The following is a 14,052-nucleotide window of genomic DNA, read 5'->3' on the forward strand; positions in this document are numbered from 1 at the left end:
ACACGTTTTGTTTATGCTAACAGCAACATGACCAACATGTCAGGCTAACCCCAAAATCCCACATACTACGTCAGCACCCCGCTCCGCCCCGCTGCGCTCCAGACCGGCTGCTCAAAGCAAAGCCTACGGCCTCCACTGTGGCTCCCGTCCGCTCCGCTCTGAGTTCCTTGGAGATCGTAGAGAGCATGCGCCAGATGATTAAATTCAAAGCAGCAAAACATGCGGAAATGATCCAGGGTTTCCGCGAATCATTAAAAATAATTACAATTCATTCATTTTTGGGGATTTTTTCATTAATTTCATTAAAAAAAAAATTCATTCATTTTTATAATTTTTATTAATTTTTTTATTTTTCGGTGTAACAATAAACATACCGAACCGAAAACCATGACCGCGAAACCGTGAACCGAACTGAACCGTGGATTTTGTCAACCGTTCCACCCCTAATGGCCTTACATAAAAATATCACCAGAATGATTGACTGTTAGGAGGACCACTTATTTTGATGATCCACCCGGAAAAAGAACATCCTCAACTATACCTTTAACCAATCTAGAGTTACTTTTAGCCTTGCTTCTATTTTATCACAGGTTCATAGGTAATCTAACTGTAAATAACATGATTAATTCTTAACTGAAAGAGTTATTTTATTTTCTACACGTTGACGTCTGCGGTAGGTGTCCTCGAGACAAATCAGTTACACAAAAGTTTACATGAAAGTGAAATGCTCCCAATTTTGCTGAAGAGTTCCTCTGAAAGCAGAAGATGCTTTGAGTCAGGCTCACTGATGAATAATGCATCCACTCAGCCGGTTTTCCCGCTCGCTGTCAGATCACAGGCAGGATGGGCTAATATGGGACAGCACCTCCAGCATTATATTAAGAATGTGCAATAAGGAACATCAAAGCTAGTATGGCAGGAAAGATCTTATTGTGGAAGCTTAGTTCATCTCTGGTCCAGTTAGGAGCAGCTAAAATGAGGCTATGATTAAAGTTAAATCTCTTTTATGAATTATAGATGTTTCGCCGGTTGTGTGTTTCTCCCATTCATGCATTAAAGTGTCACCTCGATCTTCCTGCAACTCAAATGATCAAATAGAATGAAATTAAATGGTTGCTTTCTCTCATTCTTCATGCTTAGCTGCTGAACTGATGAGAAGAGAGCAGAAAAGCAGCGTGTGTGTGTATGGGGCTTTAAGTTTTCTGGGTCAAGGAGACTTCTAAAAAAGAAAAGGTTTTTTAGAGCAATGCAGTGAGTGAACACATACAGGGGCGCCTTAAAAGCCTGGAGGTTCTGGTCATCATCCAATCCTCTGTTCTGTTATGTGGAGGCTGACTGAGATGTTCTTACACTTTCCAAACAACAAATAACTATTTTAATCAACTCTGAAGTGATGCTCCACTTGAAAATGATTGAAAAAAGTCACGTTTTTTTCTTCTCTCTGTGGTTTCTAATCTTTACTTGATCAGTTTCAGTTTTGTGATTTGAAGCTACACAATGTAAAAAATGGATGCACTATAAAGAAGGTGCCTGTGTGAGCCGACGTCAGAGCTGGAGGGTTTTGGCACTTGGAGCGTTGGCTTGGGGGTGGCGTGATGCTGAGAAGCAGATGGCCAGGTACTGTTGAGACAGTCATACTGCACAGCCTTTGTCAGCTCATTCTTGAAGCATTGGCCCAGCCAAACATGCTGCTGGCTTCAATTTCTTACAACCCAAATGTGGCTTTGAGGTGGGATATTTCTGTCCTGTGGACAGACACCAATTTGTTCAATGAGTAAGTGTCAGGTAGGACCTAGATTTAAGACTGATGTTGCATTGAAAAGATTACTGCACATTTCCTGTGTGTAAAACTATTTACTTTTTTATTTTATTTTATCATACTCCAGGAATTAACTTTTATTTATTCAAGTTCTAAAGTGGGGGAAAAAAATTATACATGATTTTAAAGATTATTCATAAATATATAAAGTGTGGCGTGTATTTTTATCGCTTCATTCTGTTACCGGTCCTCTTGTGTGTCATTTTAATTTAAGTGCACTCACTGCTGTTCTTTAAGGCCTCAGAGAGTTTTTAGAGAATATTGGCTAACAAAGCAGTATTATAGAGACTAAGGAATACAGCAGGCAGGTCAGGGAGATGATTAAGGAGATGTTGTACAGTAGGTTATAAACCAATTTTGCTTACAGATCACTGCTCAATCCATCATCCACAAAAATAAGAAGAGGTAGCCTTAACTACCAAGCTTTCAAAGCATGACTGTGAGTCTAATAGGGCTGGGAAGATGAGTATCAATCAGAAAAATCATCCTAGAAGGTCATACCTGTAGAAACCCACATTAAAGGAGAATCGATCAACTGGACATCTATTAGTCTGGAACTCCACAAATCTCCACTTATAAAAGAGTGACAAGAAAAGATGTAAAAAAAAATCCTTGAGAAAGCAGTTTAAAAAAAAAACATAATTTGTCTCAAACAAAGGCAGATAAACGTTTGGAAGAAGGTTCTCTGACTAGATAGGACTAGACACCTTGATTCATATATAGACATGTATAAAAAGTAAGCCTGTTAAATACAATCCCATTCAATCCTAACTATAAAAAAATACTTTAAATATTTGTTTCTTATGCATACTTTTTTTTTCTATAGTTAGAGATAATCCAGCTGAATGCATTGAGTTACTTTGCAGTAATCTATTCAACTGAAGTAGAAAAGGAAAGGTCTCTTTAACCTCTTACACCCTAAGGGGGTATAAATAAATTTCTGCCTGACAAAAACACACAAAAGTAAATAACTTATAGCCTCAAAGCTATTAGATTTAAGAAGAAACTTTTGGTACCTCTGTAAAGGTAAGATGTCATAGAATGGTTTTCTGGTGTCAGCACCATTGTAGCTTTGACCCTGCCTGAAATATTAGGGACAAAATACAAAATATTTTGCATTTTTTGAACCTCGCCAAAATTTTCTTTGAAATAAACATTGCAAAACACTACCAAAATATTATTTATAGCACAAAAAAGTAGTACAGACTTTTAAATCTAAATGTTGTGTAAAAATATACCAAATTTGGACTCAATCAGATGAATCATATTTATTTTAGAATGGTATTAGAGAGAAATTTCTTAGGCGGAGAGGCCATTTTGGCACATTTATCCATAAATGTCACCAAACTGTGCCAAATATGTTTTTTACATCAATACTGGGGGTTTGGTAAAATTACGAGGTCACGTAGCAGCTGGACCCACCGGTGGGTCCGTAGGGTTCTAGGGGTTAAGGTGAAACACGACAAGCAGAATCTGGTTCTGTGTAACCGCCTCCCACCACCGATCGGAGGTCTGAGGAGACAGAGGTCAGAAATTAAATATGGAAGAAATGCTGCCAACATATACAAACTGCTGCTAAAGACTTGATTATTTTACTCTGGTGTGTTCAAGCAGAATCACATATAAAAGGGTGCTGAACACTGGTTGAAGAAACTTTATTAATAAAGAGTACAAAATATTTTTTACCACAATTTGTAATCTTATAACATAACAAATTCCCATTTACTTTTTTAAAGATATGTTATTAGTAACCTTTTAAATAAACCTTACATTTTGCATATACATTTGTATCAAATAGCTTATTTTATTTGAAATATATAAACAACAGGTTTATGTATAAAAAATAATACTAAATAGTCCATCTATTCCAAATACATCAAGTTTATTGTTTGAATTTGATAAAGGTGAACCTGATTATTATACAATTCAATTATTGTCCAAATCATTTGTGTTCAGTTTGAGTAAGTATACTATTAATTCTAAATACATAAACCGGACAATTATGTATATTTGATAAAGATGATACATAAAAAAACGAATAATCATCATGTAATGTTTATTTAATAAAAAAAATAAGAGTAAATGGGAACTTGTTATGTCATAAAATTATATAAATCTCAAAATTTGGGCAAAATATTTTGGAAGTGTAGACCATTGGTGAAGATGTATGGGATGTAAAAAAAAAAAAGATTAAGTGTCATCTAATGTGGTGCCAATAAGTTGGTGCAAAGAAGACTCTGGTCATGAGCTGCGGGAGATGACAGGATTTCAAGTTCCGGGGGGGGAGGGAGAGTCGCATCAGAACTAGGTTTAATTAATCAGAATAATGTAGTACAGCTGAGAAAGAACCAGATGAGGAAAAGTTAGGAAAGGTAACTAGCAGACACAGCTGAAGACACCGAGTCGGCTGGACCAGAACTGAAAAAAAGAAAAAGCCCTGCATTAAAAATACAAACCTAAACCAATCCATAAAGAGCAGATTGGGATAAAGAACCATTAAACCTATGCATTCCCTTTCATCACAATGCATTACTTTGTTTGCTACCCTCAATATATTATCCATACAGTAAAAATGAAGGTGGTGGCAGAATCATGCTGTGGAAATATTTTTCTTCAACAAGGACGGAAAAGCTGGTTAAAGCTGATTGGAAGATGGGTGCATGGATTAAAAAAAAAATTAGAGAGGCAACAAAAGAATTGACATGGGAAGACATTTCAGCAGATCAGCTTTTAACATACAGTTAAAGCTACAGTGGATAAGATCAAAGCATGTCCTTTGTTTCAAAAAGACACGGTCAAATTAAAGCCTAAAATGGTCGGGGTCACCATTATTAATTGTACTTTCACATCACCTCTGAACTTACTTATGTTACAGGCGTCAAGGTTTAAATCAGCAGGCCAACATGCTGACGATCATCCTTAAGGAAACCCATACACTTTATGTTCTACAAGGTTTTGCCTAAATAATTCCACATTATTTTTCTTTTTCTTTTTGTATTTTGTTCTGTTTGAGCTCTGTTAGATTATCCCCGGGTTTGGGACTGTCATCGTATCATTTTTGTGCTCTATTCATGCGGACTGAATTTACAGCAAACTCAAAAATAAGACTAACACAAAAGCACAGAAAATACATGAAAGAGAAAAAACCCTGGAAAGGAGAAATTCTCCAATGAATTACTAAAACCTGCAGCAAACACATAAATTATGCTAATACACAAAATACATGCAAAGGAAATTCTGCAGGTAGTAAAAACATCCGGAAGTTAAGAAAAGCTGCAATCTAGTTCTACATAACAGAATGGATCAACACTTGCTGCTCTCTCGCTCTCTTTGTGTGTAATTTTTTGAATTTTCTTGCGTATAATCCGACTTTCCATTACTTTTCAACTTGAAAAGTAATGGAAACTCGGACAGGTGTTTAGGTTTGTAGTTCCTTCTTTCTCAGTCTTCCTGCGCTTCACCCACCTCAGCTGATTTACTTTAGCTTCTGATTAACTCAGCTGTATTTAGTGTCTTTCCTCACTTGTCTCTCAGTGTATGTTCCTGAACATCCTAATTAGACATGCGATCCAATATCTGGATAGGATACAAATTCAGATATTGACTAATTAGCTGGATCGGATTTTAGTGATTGGATAACCCAGTGCACTTTACATGGAACTGTTATTTCTTTCTTTTTGGTGCTTATTTGTAATTCACTTATATAAAGGACATTTATATCTGTTTTAATTTGTTACCCACTACCTAACAATATTTATATCAAGGCTAAAGCCTTCAGTTACATGGCTGGATCTATGGTTCATTCAATATTTGAATCAGATCGTATCGGATGTCTGCCGATACGCACAGCACAGGTATCTGTATCGGATTAGATTGCAAAAAAAATCTTACCGTAATTACTTTTTGCTGGATTCTTGTGTTGTAGTGCCTAATAGTCCGTTCCACTGCAGTGATACTACCTGTTACTCTGGCCATGTTTCATGTCCTTTGTTTCTTTGAAGTTTTCTCTTTTAAAGCTAAATCATAGCAACGTTCTTATCAAGTTCTTAGCTGCAGTTTGGTCCAACTTATTATTCACAAGATCTCAAACAATGTCGGTTTGCAGCTGGTTTACAACGTTCTTGCTTTAATCAGCATTTCATAGATCTGTTGGCTTTTTACTTAAAGGGGAACGCTGTTTTTTTTTTTTTTTTCCATTGGTCCCTTGATTTTCCGTTATTCCATCATGTTCTACTCACCCATATGAGTTTTGTGTCATTTGGAGCCGTTCTGAAGATATTCGGTTAGGTTATATCCAGTAACGTCTTCCTATGGGCAACGACTTGAAGGCACAAACTAAACTGTTCATCATTCATTTGAGGATTTATATGGATTTCATAATGAGAATATCTAAAAGCAAATTAAAAATGAAAAGAAACAATAGAAATATGTTTATTATCTATGAAGTTCAGGTGAACGCTGACTCCTCTAGTTCATAGGTCATTATTGGTAGCCCGTCCTATGACTCAGTACCCATAAAGTAGCCCTCAGCCTTAAAAAAGTTGGTGACCCCTGCTTTAACCATAGTTCCCACATAATCGATATTCAGATTGTTTGTTGTTGTATTGCTTTCAAACTTTCCTTGATGATGAAAATAGATTTGAAATATCCAGATTTGTTTCAAAAGACCTTTCATAATTTCTTTTTTCTCCTTTTGTATTCTATCCTACAAGTATTTAAAACACAGTTCATCATTCCACTTTCCAAATGCTTAATATTTATTAGAAACCAAATCAAAATCGAGAGGTTTTAGGTGCTATTCAAATCTTTATTGTAAAAAAAATTTATTTTATCTTTTCTTTAAACCGGATGTTTTTTTATTCTTGCAGAAAATGAAATTAAATAACTGACAGACCAATTGGTAGCTATAATAGGTGACACACACAGTCAATAGAGATTAAACCAGTGCAGACGCTGGTCGTCTTCTCGAGACTCAAAGTGTGCGAGCAGGGTGGGAATGCGTTTCTCTGGAGGGCAGACGGCACAGCTACGCTAAGCTGTGAATTCTCACTGGACTCATGGATGTGTCAGTGGACTTGGAGGCTTTTTTTGTCTTTTTTCAGCAAGTACAGAAACTGCAAAACCAAGTCGTGAAAACAAAGGAAAATATTTCTGATGAAATGAATTTATGACTGGCTTCTGTTAATGAGGTTTGCCGCACTTTGTTAAAGCTGAAGACATAGCTGGTGGTTAAATGCAGGTCTGCTTTAATGCAGCAGCTCTGCACTATTTGGGCACATGAGTAAGGCTTTTTTTTTTTTTTTAAAGTGCATTCTAAAAGGACAGACTGCTTTTCCAAGATATTTATTTTCAGTACTTCTTCTAATATAAAAGAAAAAATGCAATTAGAATTGAAATTATGCAAACGAAAAAAGAAAAAAAGAAGATTATTATTTGCAAACTGCGCCTGTTAAAATTTCATGAATCTTCATTTCATGTCTGGGGATATTTTGATTTGAAAGCTTTCACCTCTATTGGAACCGTTCCCATTTTTAATGCCTTTATGCTCAAATTGTCTGTCTTCCTAAGAGTTGATTCAGTAAACACACACAAAACAGTGCATATCTAAATTTGGTTTTCATAGTGATCTACAAATAAAGAGCCAAAAGGTTCTTTATAACTTTGCATTCACTGCCTTTTAATCTGACACCCTTAATACCCTTAAACGGGCGAAGGAATTAAAAGTGGATCTACAACTGAATCTGATTTCAGTTTGTTGTTTCCTGCAGTGACGGCTGGGCAGACCGCATTGAGGTGGTGGAGGGGTATGAGCATGAAGCCGTTGGTGGCATCACTGTGAAGCTGCACTCTGAAGAGGTCTCCTCCTTCGACAGTTACTTCCTGAAGCTCAAGCTCAGCACAAACACCCGCAATCCATGGTTCCCAGAGTTTTGGCAGCACCGCTTTCAGTGTCGCCTTCCTGGACACCCACAGGAGAACCTGAACTATGCAAAAAACTGCTCAGGTAAGATGCACAAACTTATCAATTCCTCTACATATTTGCTGGTTAAGTATTAGTTTGTCTCTCTTGTAATATTGAGATGTGTTTAATGCCCAAAGGAGGGAGCCAAAAGGCCCCATAAAATAGAGCAAACTTTTTAAATATAAATTGGGCTGCCTAAGGGTAAAGTTCTCCACTAGTCAGTCCATTTTTTTCATACTGTTTATTTGTGTGTTACTTGGCTCCACAGATGATGATGATCTAGGTAAATTAAGTGTTTTTTTATTATTAAAGGAACACTGTTAATGCATTAGCTTTGGTTCTTGTTTTCTTGAAACGATGCTCAACAAGCACGTTTCCACGTGTTTTTTTTATGACACAGTTCTTTTAATTACATTAATTATTGTTTTGTTTTTACACGGCTTCTATATTTACGTTTTTTAACCACAAGATATGAGGGTTTATTAAAGCAAAAAACATCCATAACCATTCTTATAATTGATATAAATAACATTTTTTGGAGGTAATTGATAAACGTAAATATAAATTGATGCATGAAAAACACTACTTTCCCTTTCAGTTGACACATCTGGCTCTACTTTTGGCTTATGTTGCACTTTTTGGTTAAATACCACTACAGTAATTTATTTTTCTCTCTTTTTTTTTTTTTTTTTTTGCAGAATTTGCTGTTTTTTTATTCTTTCTACTCCCATGCACTAACCTGAAAGTTTTCCTTTCCTTCCATGAGTTATCATGTTTTGTAAAAACAAAAAAAAACAACATATGGTACTTATTTTTAATGTGGAAAAAGAGTTCCTGTTTGCTGTTTTTCTGTATTTATTTCCTGTTTATTTTACCTCATTGATTTATTTTGGTTTAGAACTCCAAGATGGTGAGTGATTTTTTTTTTTTTTTTTCCTGAATGGAACCATAACGCTCCTCACCTTTAAAAATATACAGAGAGGTTTACTGACATTAAGGCTGAATCACATGAAGGGATGGTCATGCTTTTATTAAAAACTTTCATTTCCAATTAATCTCAGTGGACCTCTTATATATGAAGCTATTGGGATGTTTTTGGGATTCTGAGAGCCTGATAATTGGGTTAGTTTGTGCTCTCACACCCTCCCGTAAAGCTAAGGCAGTCATATAAAACAGCCCAATAACTGGCTGAATCTTGCTGAATTTGCATGTAAGCACAGAAACTAGGCAGTTCTCTTCATACGCAGACAAAGTCCTGCTGTCATGCAGCTAAATAATTCCAACATGCAGCAGTAGGTCCTCTGCTTGCATGCAGACATCATAGCATCACTGCATCATAACTGAGTCTCCCACAGCTTAGCAAGTGCAGCGAGCGTCAAAGACAAGGAGCTGCTAAAGTAGGTCATCACCAGTCGCTCCCTTCAGATGCTCACCCAGCTGCTACCTAACTGTAGTTACTGTTTATGTGTTTGTTTGCAAAGACAGCTGTCCCAGCAGTTGTTTTGAAATGTCCCCATGCAACAGAAGCTGCAACCAGCACAGCATAATGGTAGAGATGCTTATAAACAAATGTAGTCGCCTGCTGCTGTATATAGCTAAGAGAACCTGTCTTTCAGAGGTTTTGCTGAAGGAATGCTTAGCTAATTATATACCAAAACCAAAAAGTATTAAACATTTATTGGCAGAAAAATCCTAATCCAACTGTAAGAAGAGTTATATGAACAATTTTCTTTAAAAAACTGTAGTCAGTTGTATTTATGCATGCATGGTTCCCTGGGCAAGATCTTCCAACAGCATCCCATTTTTATTTTAAGGAATTTAATGATGCAAAAAAAGTATAACTCAACTTTTTATCTAAAAAATGCATAAACCTCAATTTAAAAAAGATCAGTCCAGTTCATGTCTTCATATATATTCTAATATTATTATTTGCTCTGGAAGAGAGATAATTAGTTTTATTTTCAGCAATACAAAAAGAGCCTTTGGCTCTTTGCTGGATACGTAAGTAATAAAAAACATGTTTTGGGTTGTTCATACTGTTCCTTGATAAAATGTTCCCCTGGGAATGGATCCATAAATAACCATCTGATGTCTGCTATAGGTCTTTAACTGTTTTCTTGTTCCAGGTGAATTACAGTCCAGTCAGTCTCTAGGGAACGCCTTCAGGGGAGGAAATCTTTCTTTGTTGAAAATTATTTTATATTAGTCCCATAGATTGGTGACCTATCCTGGGTGGGCCGCACCTCCCACCCCAATGACCTCTGCTGTAACCCTACAGTGACAAGAATACACGTACAGGAAGGATGTGAAACACTGATAACATTTACTTTGAGAGGAACTTTGTCTAACCTCAGAGACTGGCTGAATTCCAAACTGGCCCCTAAACACTAACCCTAAGCACTACTCCTCCGTTTGCACCTTCCCGCAAAGGGTTTTGCCACATTGAGGGCCGTCACAAACATGCATTGGTTAGGGCGAGTGGACCTTTCAGTCCTTATAGAGGGAGTAAAACTTGTGGCAGAGGAAACATTTGCATTTAAATGTAAAGTCTGCTGGTTAAAAAAAAAATGTCATCAATTCCTAAATGGAAGGTTCTCTTTGGACTAGTTTTATTTGACTGGATAGATTTATTTTTAAGAAAATGGCAAATGTTTGATATTATGTTAACGTGCAGCACAGAGCTACAGCCATGCACATGCGGTATCACTGTGTAGCCATAGGAACTTAACGTTCGACTGGTGATGTTTGCACATCACCCAAATACAATCCAGGTGCCTTTCACCACTATGAGTGTGACTTCACACTGTAAAAACGAAATAGTTAGTTCAACTCAAAATTTCAAAGCAACCGACTGCACAGAATTTTTAAGTTGAAGGCATCAACTTAATTTTTTAAGTTTTGTAGAATTACACTTATTAAGTTGTGTCAGCTAAGTTTTTCAAGTTCTGCCAACTAAGTTTTTTTAATTCAAGTTACTGGAACTTGCAAGTTTTTAAAAATTTATTATTTTAAGTTCAGATTATCTGTAAAAAGTTATTTTAAATTCAGATTACCATCCCTTGTAATAACTTACATTTTTGAGTTTGAATCCCCCCCATTAAATCATCCACTGACAGTAAACCATCCTTCCATTTTCCTACACACTTGTCCTGAGTGGGGTCACTCCAGCAGTCAATGGGTGAGAGGCAGGGTACACACCTAAGGACAATTTAGAGAAGCCAATCAACCTAACAGTCATGTTTTTGGACTGTGGGAGGAAGCTGGAGTACCCAGAGAGAACCCACACATGCTCAGGGAGAACATGCAAACTCCATGGAGAAAGACCCACAGGCCAGGAATCGAACCCAGAACCTTCTTGCTACAAAGCAGCAGTGCTACCCACTGTGCCACTGAGCAGCCCTGACAGTAAACCAGTCAAATTTTGCATCTTTATTTGAACCACTTTGGCAAAAACAGTTTTACAATTCCACAATGTAAACAAGTAATCTTATGCTTAAAGCAAATCAGGTTTCAGCATATATTTTTTTACTTTCCAACTCCTGTTAAAACCTTACAAATAATGCAATATTGCCAGAGATGACAGGAAACCAGTGCCTTAGTCTTCTCTTGGACGAGTCCTCAGGGAAAGTTACCGCCAGCAGAGTGACCAGATGGCTGATGCAAACTTTAGAAGGGAGCTCCTGGGAAAATCCATGGAAACCCTGTAGCAGCTGGTTGCCATGACAAATTTGAAATGAGCATGCGCAGATAAGATGACCTCGCTCGGACTGGGTGTCAACTACAATGTCAAAGTAAACTCAACTTAATTTATAGAATAAGATTAACTTTTCATCTCAAACTTATGAAAGTGAGTTCAACTGGCTCACAACAGACAGTTCAAGTTCCAACTGGCAATTTTATTGTCAGTGAATGCAAAAATCTTAGTAAGGTGAACAATTTTGAGTTGTCGTTTTTACAGTGTATTGCGAGTTAGTGGTTAGGGAGCAGTTTGGGATTCAACCTTTGTCTAAAATCTTTTGGCTGAATTCATAGCTCCAACTGTAGGCAACATCAAGATCACACATTTTTGTCAGTCTAACCTCATTTATATTAAACAGCACAATTAGTAGCGATGCACCAATCTGTTTTTTTATTATCCTGTCCAATACCTGGGCTCAGCGTATTGGCTGATATCCGATACCAATCCAATTCAGCTGTTGAATGAATGAACCATGTATCTAGCCATGTGAGTAAAGGCAAAACAAATGAACACATATGAAAATGTACACTATATTATTTATTAACTAAACAGCAAAAATAAAAACATAAGAGTTCCAAAGTGCACTGAGATGGATTTCTGATATACAATATCAAATCACTGATATCAGATCCGGGTATCGGATTGGTGCGTCAAAATAAGTTCCCATAAATATTTCCCTAGTATAAATAAAACTTTTTAAAAACTACAGTGGTTAGCTAGTTCTATTTGGACTTTTCTTCTGAAAATGGGTGTCATATTATATTGAGTTTTCATATTTTTTTAAGGGATTTTGGATTCAGTTCCACTGAGAACAGCTCAGTTATACAGGATGCAGAGTAGCTGTGAATTTAGTTTTTTAAATATTGCCACAGATTCAGAACTAGACTAAGTTTAGACTTTTAATAGGCCATATGAACACATGAGTGTGCTTTGACCTAAATCATTCCCTTGTAGCCGTGGCTCTATGTTTCATTGTGCTACTGAAAGGTAGAACCTGTGCTACTCTGGGAGTTTCCTTGCAGCTTCTGATCGGTTTTCTTCCAGGCTTGTATTAAGCTCCATTCATTCCTCCATTAATTCTGACCAGCATCCCCACTGCATGACGCTGCCACCCCTATGTTTCACTATGGTGAAGGATATTCAGTGATATGCAGCAAAAATCGCATTCCACATATAGAATATATTCTGGCCTCACTTTCACAGAGCACTTTCTACCAAATGTTCACTGCCTCCCTACATGTTAAACTACGAAAGGCACTTCTTATGGCTTTCTTTCAGCAACGACTTTCGCTGTGGATTTGTGAAGTGCAAAAGCAACTGTTTATCCTGTCAAGAAATGTTCCCCACCTTAGCTGCGGATCTCTGCAGCTCATCTAGAGTTGCCAGTTGTCACTGTTTGCTTCTCTGATTGCTCTGATTCCCTCCTTTGCTTGTCAGTCAGCTGGTTCACCATGTCTCACCTAGAGATGAGGGAAAAAATGGTGCTGTACCGTGATTTTCGGCTGCCCGAAATATCAATCTTTCAGTTCCTAATATCCATTAAAAAAAAACAAACAAAAAAACATTTTTACCTGAAAGAATGAGGGAAAATGGGCAACCTCTGCACTGCTACTCTGGCAGATAGGGATGTGAAGCCCTTTTGCTGTGTGGCTGTGTATAGGTCAGGCAGTCACTGTTATGTCAACCCAGAATATAGGACCCAGTACTCAGGCAAGACAGACAATGGGAAGTTTCAAAACAATTAGCAAAAATAGCACAGAACTGAACAGAAGCGGGCTGCTGTAGATCTCCAAATCTGCGGGGACTGCAGGGGGAGGCGGGGCGCCACCCATCACTGACACTCTGGTTGAGGGAAAACACAGGTAAGTGACCATGATAATCTTACGGGATTTGATTATCCGTATGAGTCACTTACCTGGTTTAACAGCTCAGTCGTCCTCTCTGATGAGGCAGGATCCAGCAGATGGACTGCCAACGAGATGCTGCACGGAGCCACCCAGAGTGCCCCCGATGCAGCAGCCTCTGTGAAACAGGCAGAAGTCCAAGGTTCTAGGAATCCACAGAGCATTCAGGCAGGATCAGAGTTCCAGGAGTATAGCAGTGAGCTAAGACAGACATGCTCAGATGGAGACAGGCGGGCTCAGTGGTTGAGAGGCAGAGACAAGACATGGTACCAGGAGAACTGCAGAACTTTAAACTAGCTCCATCCTCTGAGCCAAAACAGGAACAGGGTGCACTCAGTTGAGAAGAGCCAGGACATGATCAGGAAAAACAAGACAACACTAAACACCCTCTCAAACCAGCTGGCCTCAAAGAATGAAAACTTGAACTAAGGTATCTGAGTCAAAACTCAGAGCACAAACTCTGAAAAACTCCATGCAATGATCTGGCCCCGATAGGTGGGCTGAACCATATATAAAGCAGAAGGAGCAGGTGGATAAGATGAATGATAATTAGTGAGCGGGGTGGGTTCAGCAGGTGAGTGAAGTGAGTAATAAGATCAGCTATCAGGGCTGCGATTATTACGGTCAC

The 14,052-nt window shown here is 37.8% G+C and overlaps 1 protein-coding gene across 1 annotated transcript in view; it reads left to right on the top strand.

The window, feature by feature from the left end:
• Nucleotides 1–14,052, top strand: part of LOC107091581 (metabotropic glutamate receptor 1-like) — a 43,351-nt gene that overhangs the window by 8,436 nt on the left and 20,863 nt on the right. The window contains exon 5 of the mRNA XM_015385583.1: nt 7,588–7,823. Coding sequence (XP_015241069.1) covers nt 7,588–7,823 — 236 coding nt within the window. The remainder of the gene's footprint in view (nt 1–7,587; nt 7,824–14,052) is intronic.

This window comes from Cyprinodon variegatus, unplaced genomic scaffold, assembly GCF_000732505.1.
Source record: "Cyprinodon variegatus isolate N-32 unplaced genomic scaffold, C_variegatus-1.0 Scaffold344, whole genome shotgun sequence".
NCBI classification, from domain to species: domain Eukaryota; kingdom Metazoa; phylum Chordata; class Actinopteri; order Cyprinodontiformes; family Cyprinodontidae; genus Cyprinodon; species Cyprinodon variegatus.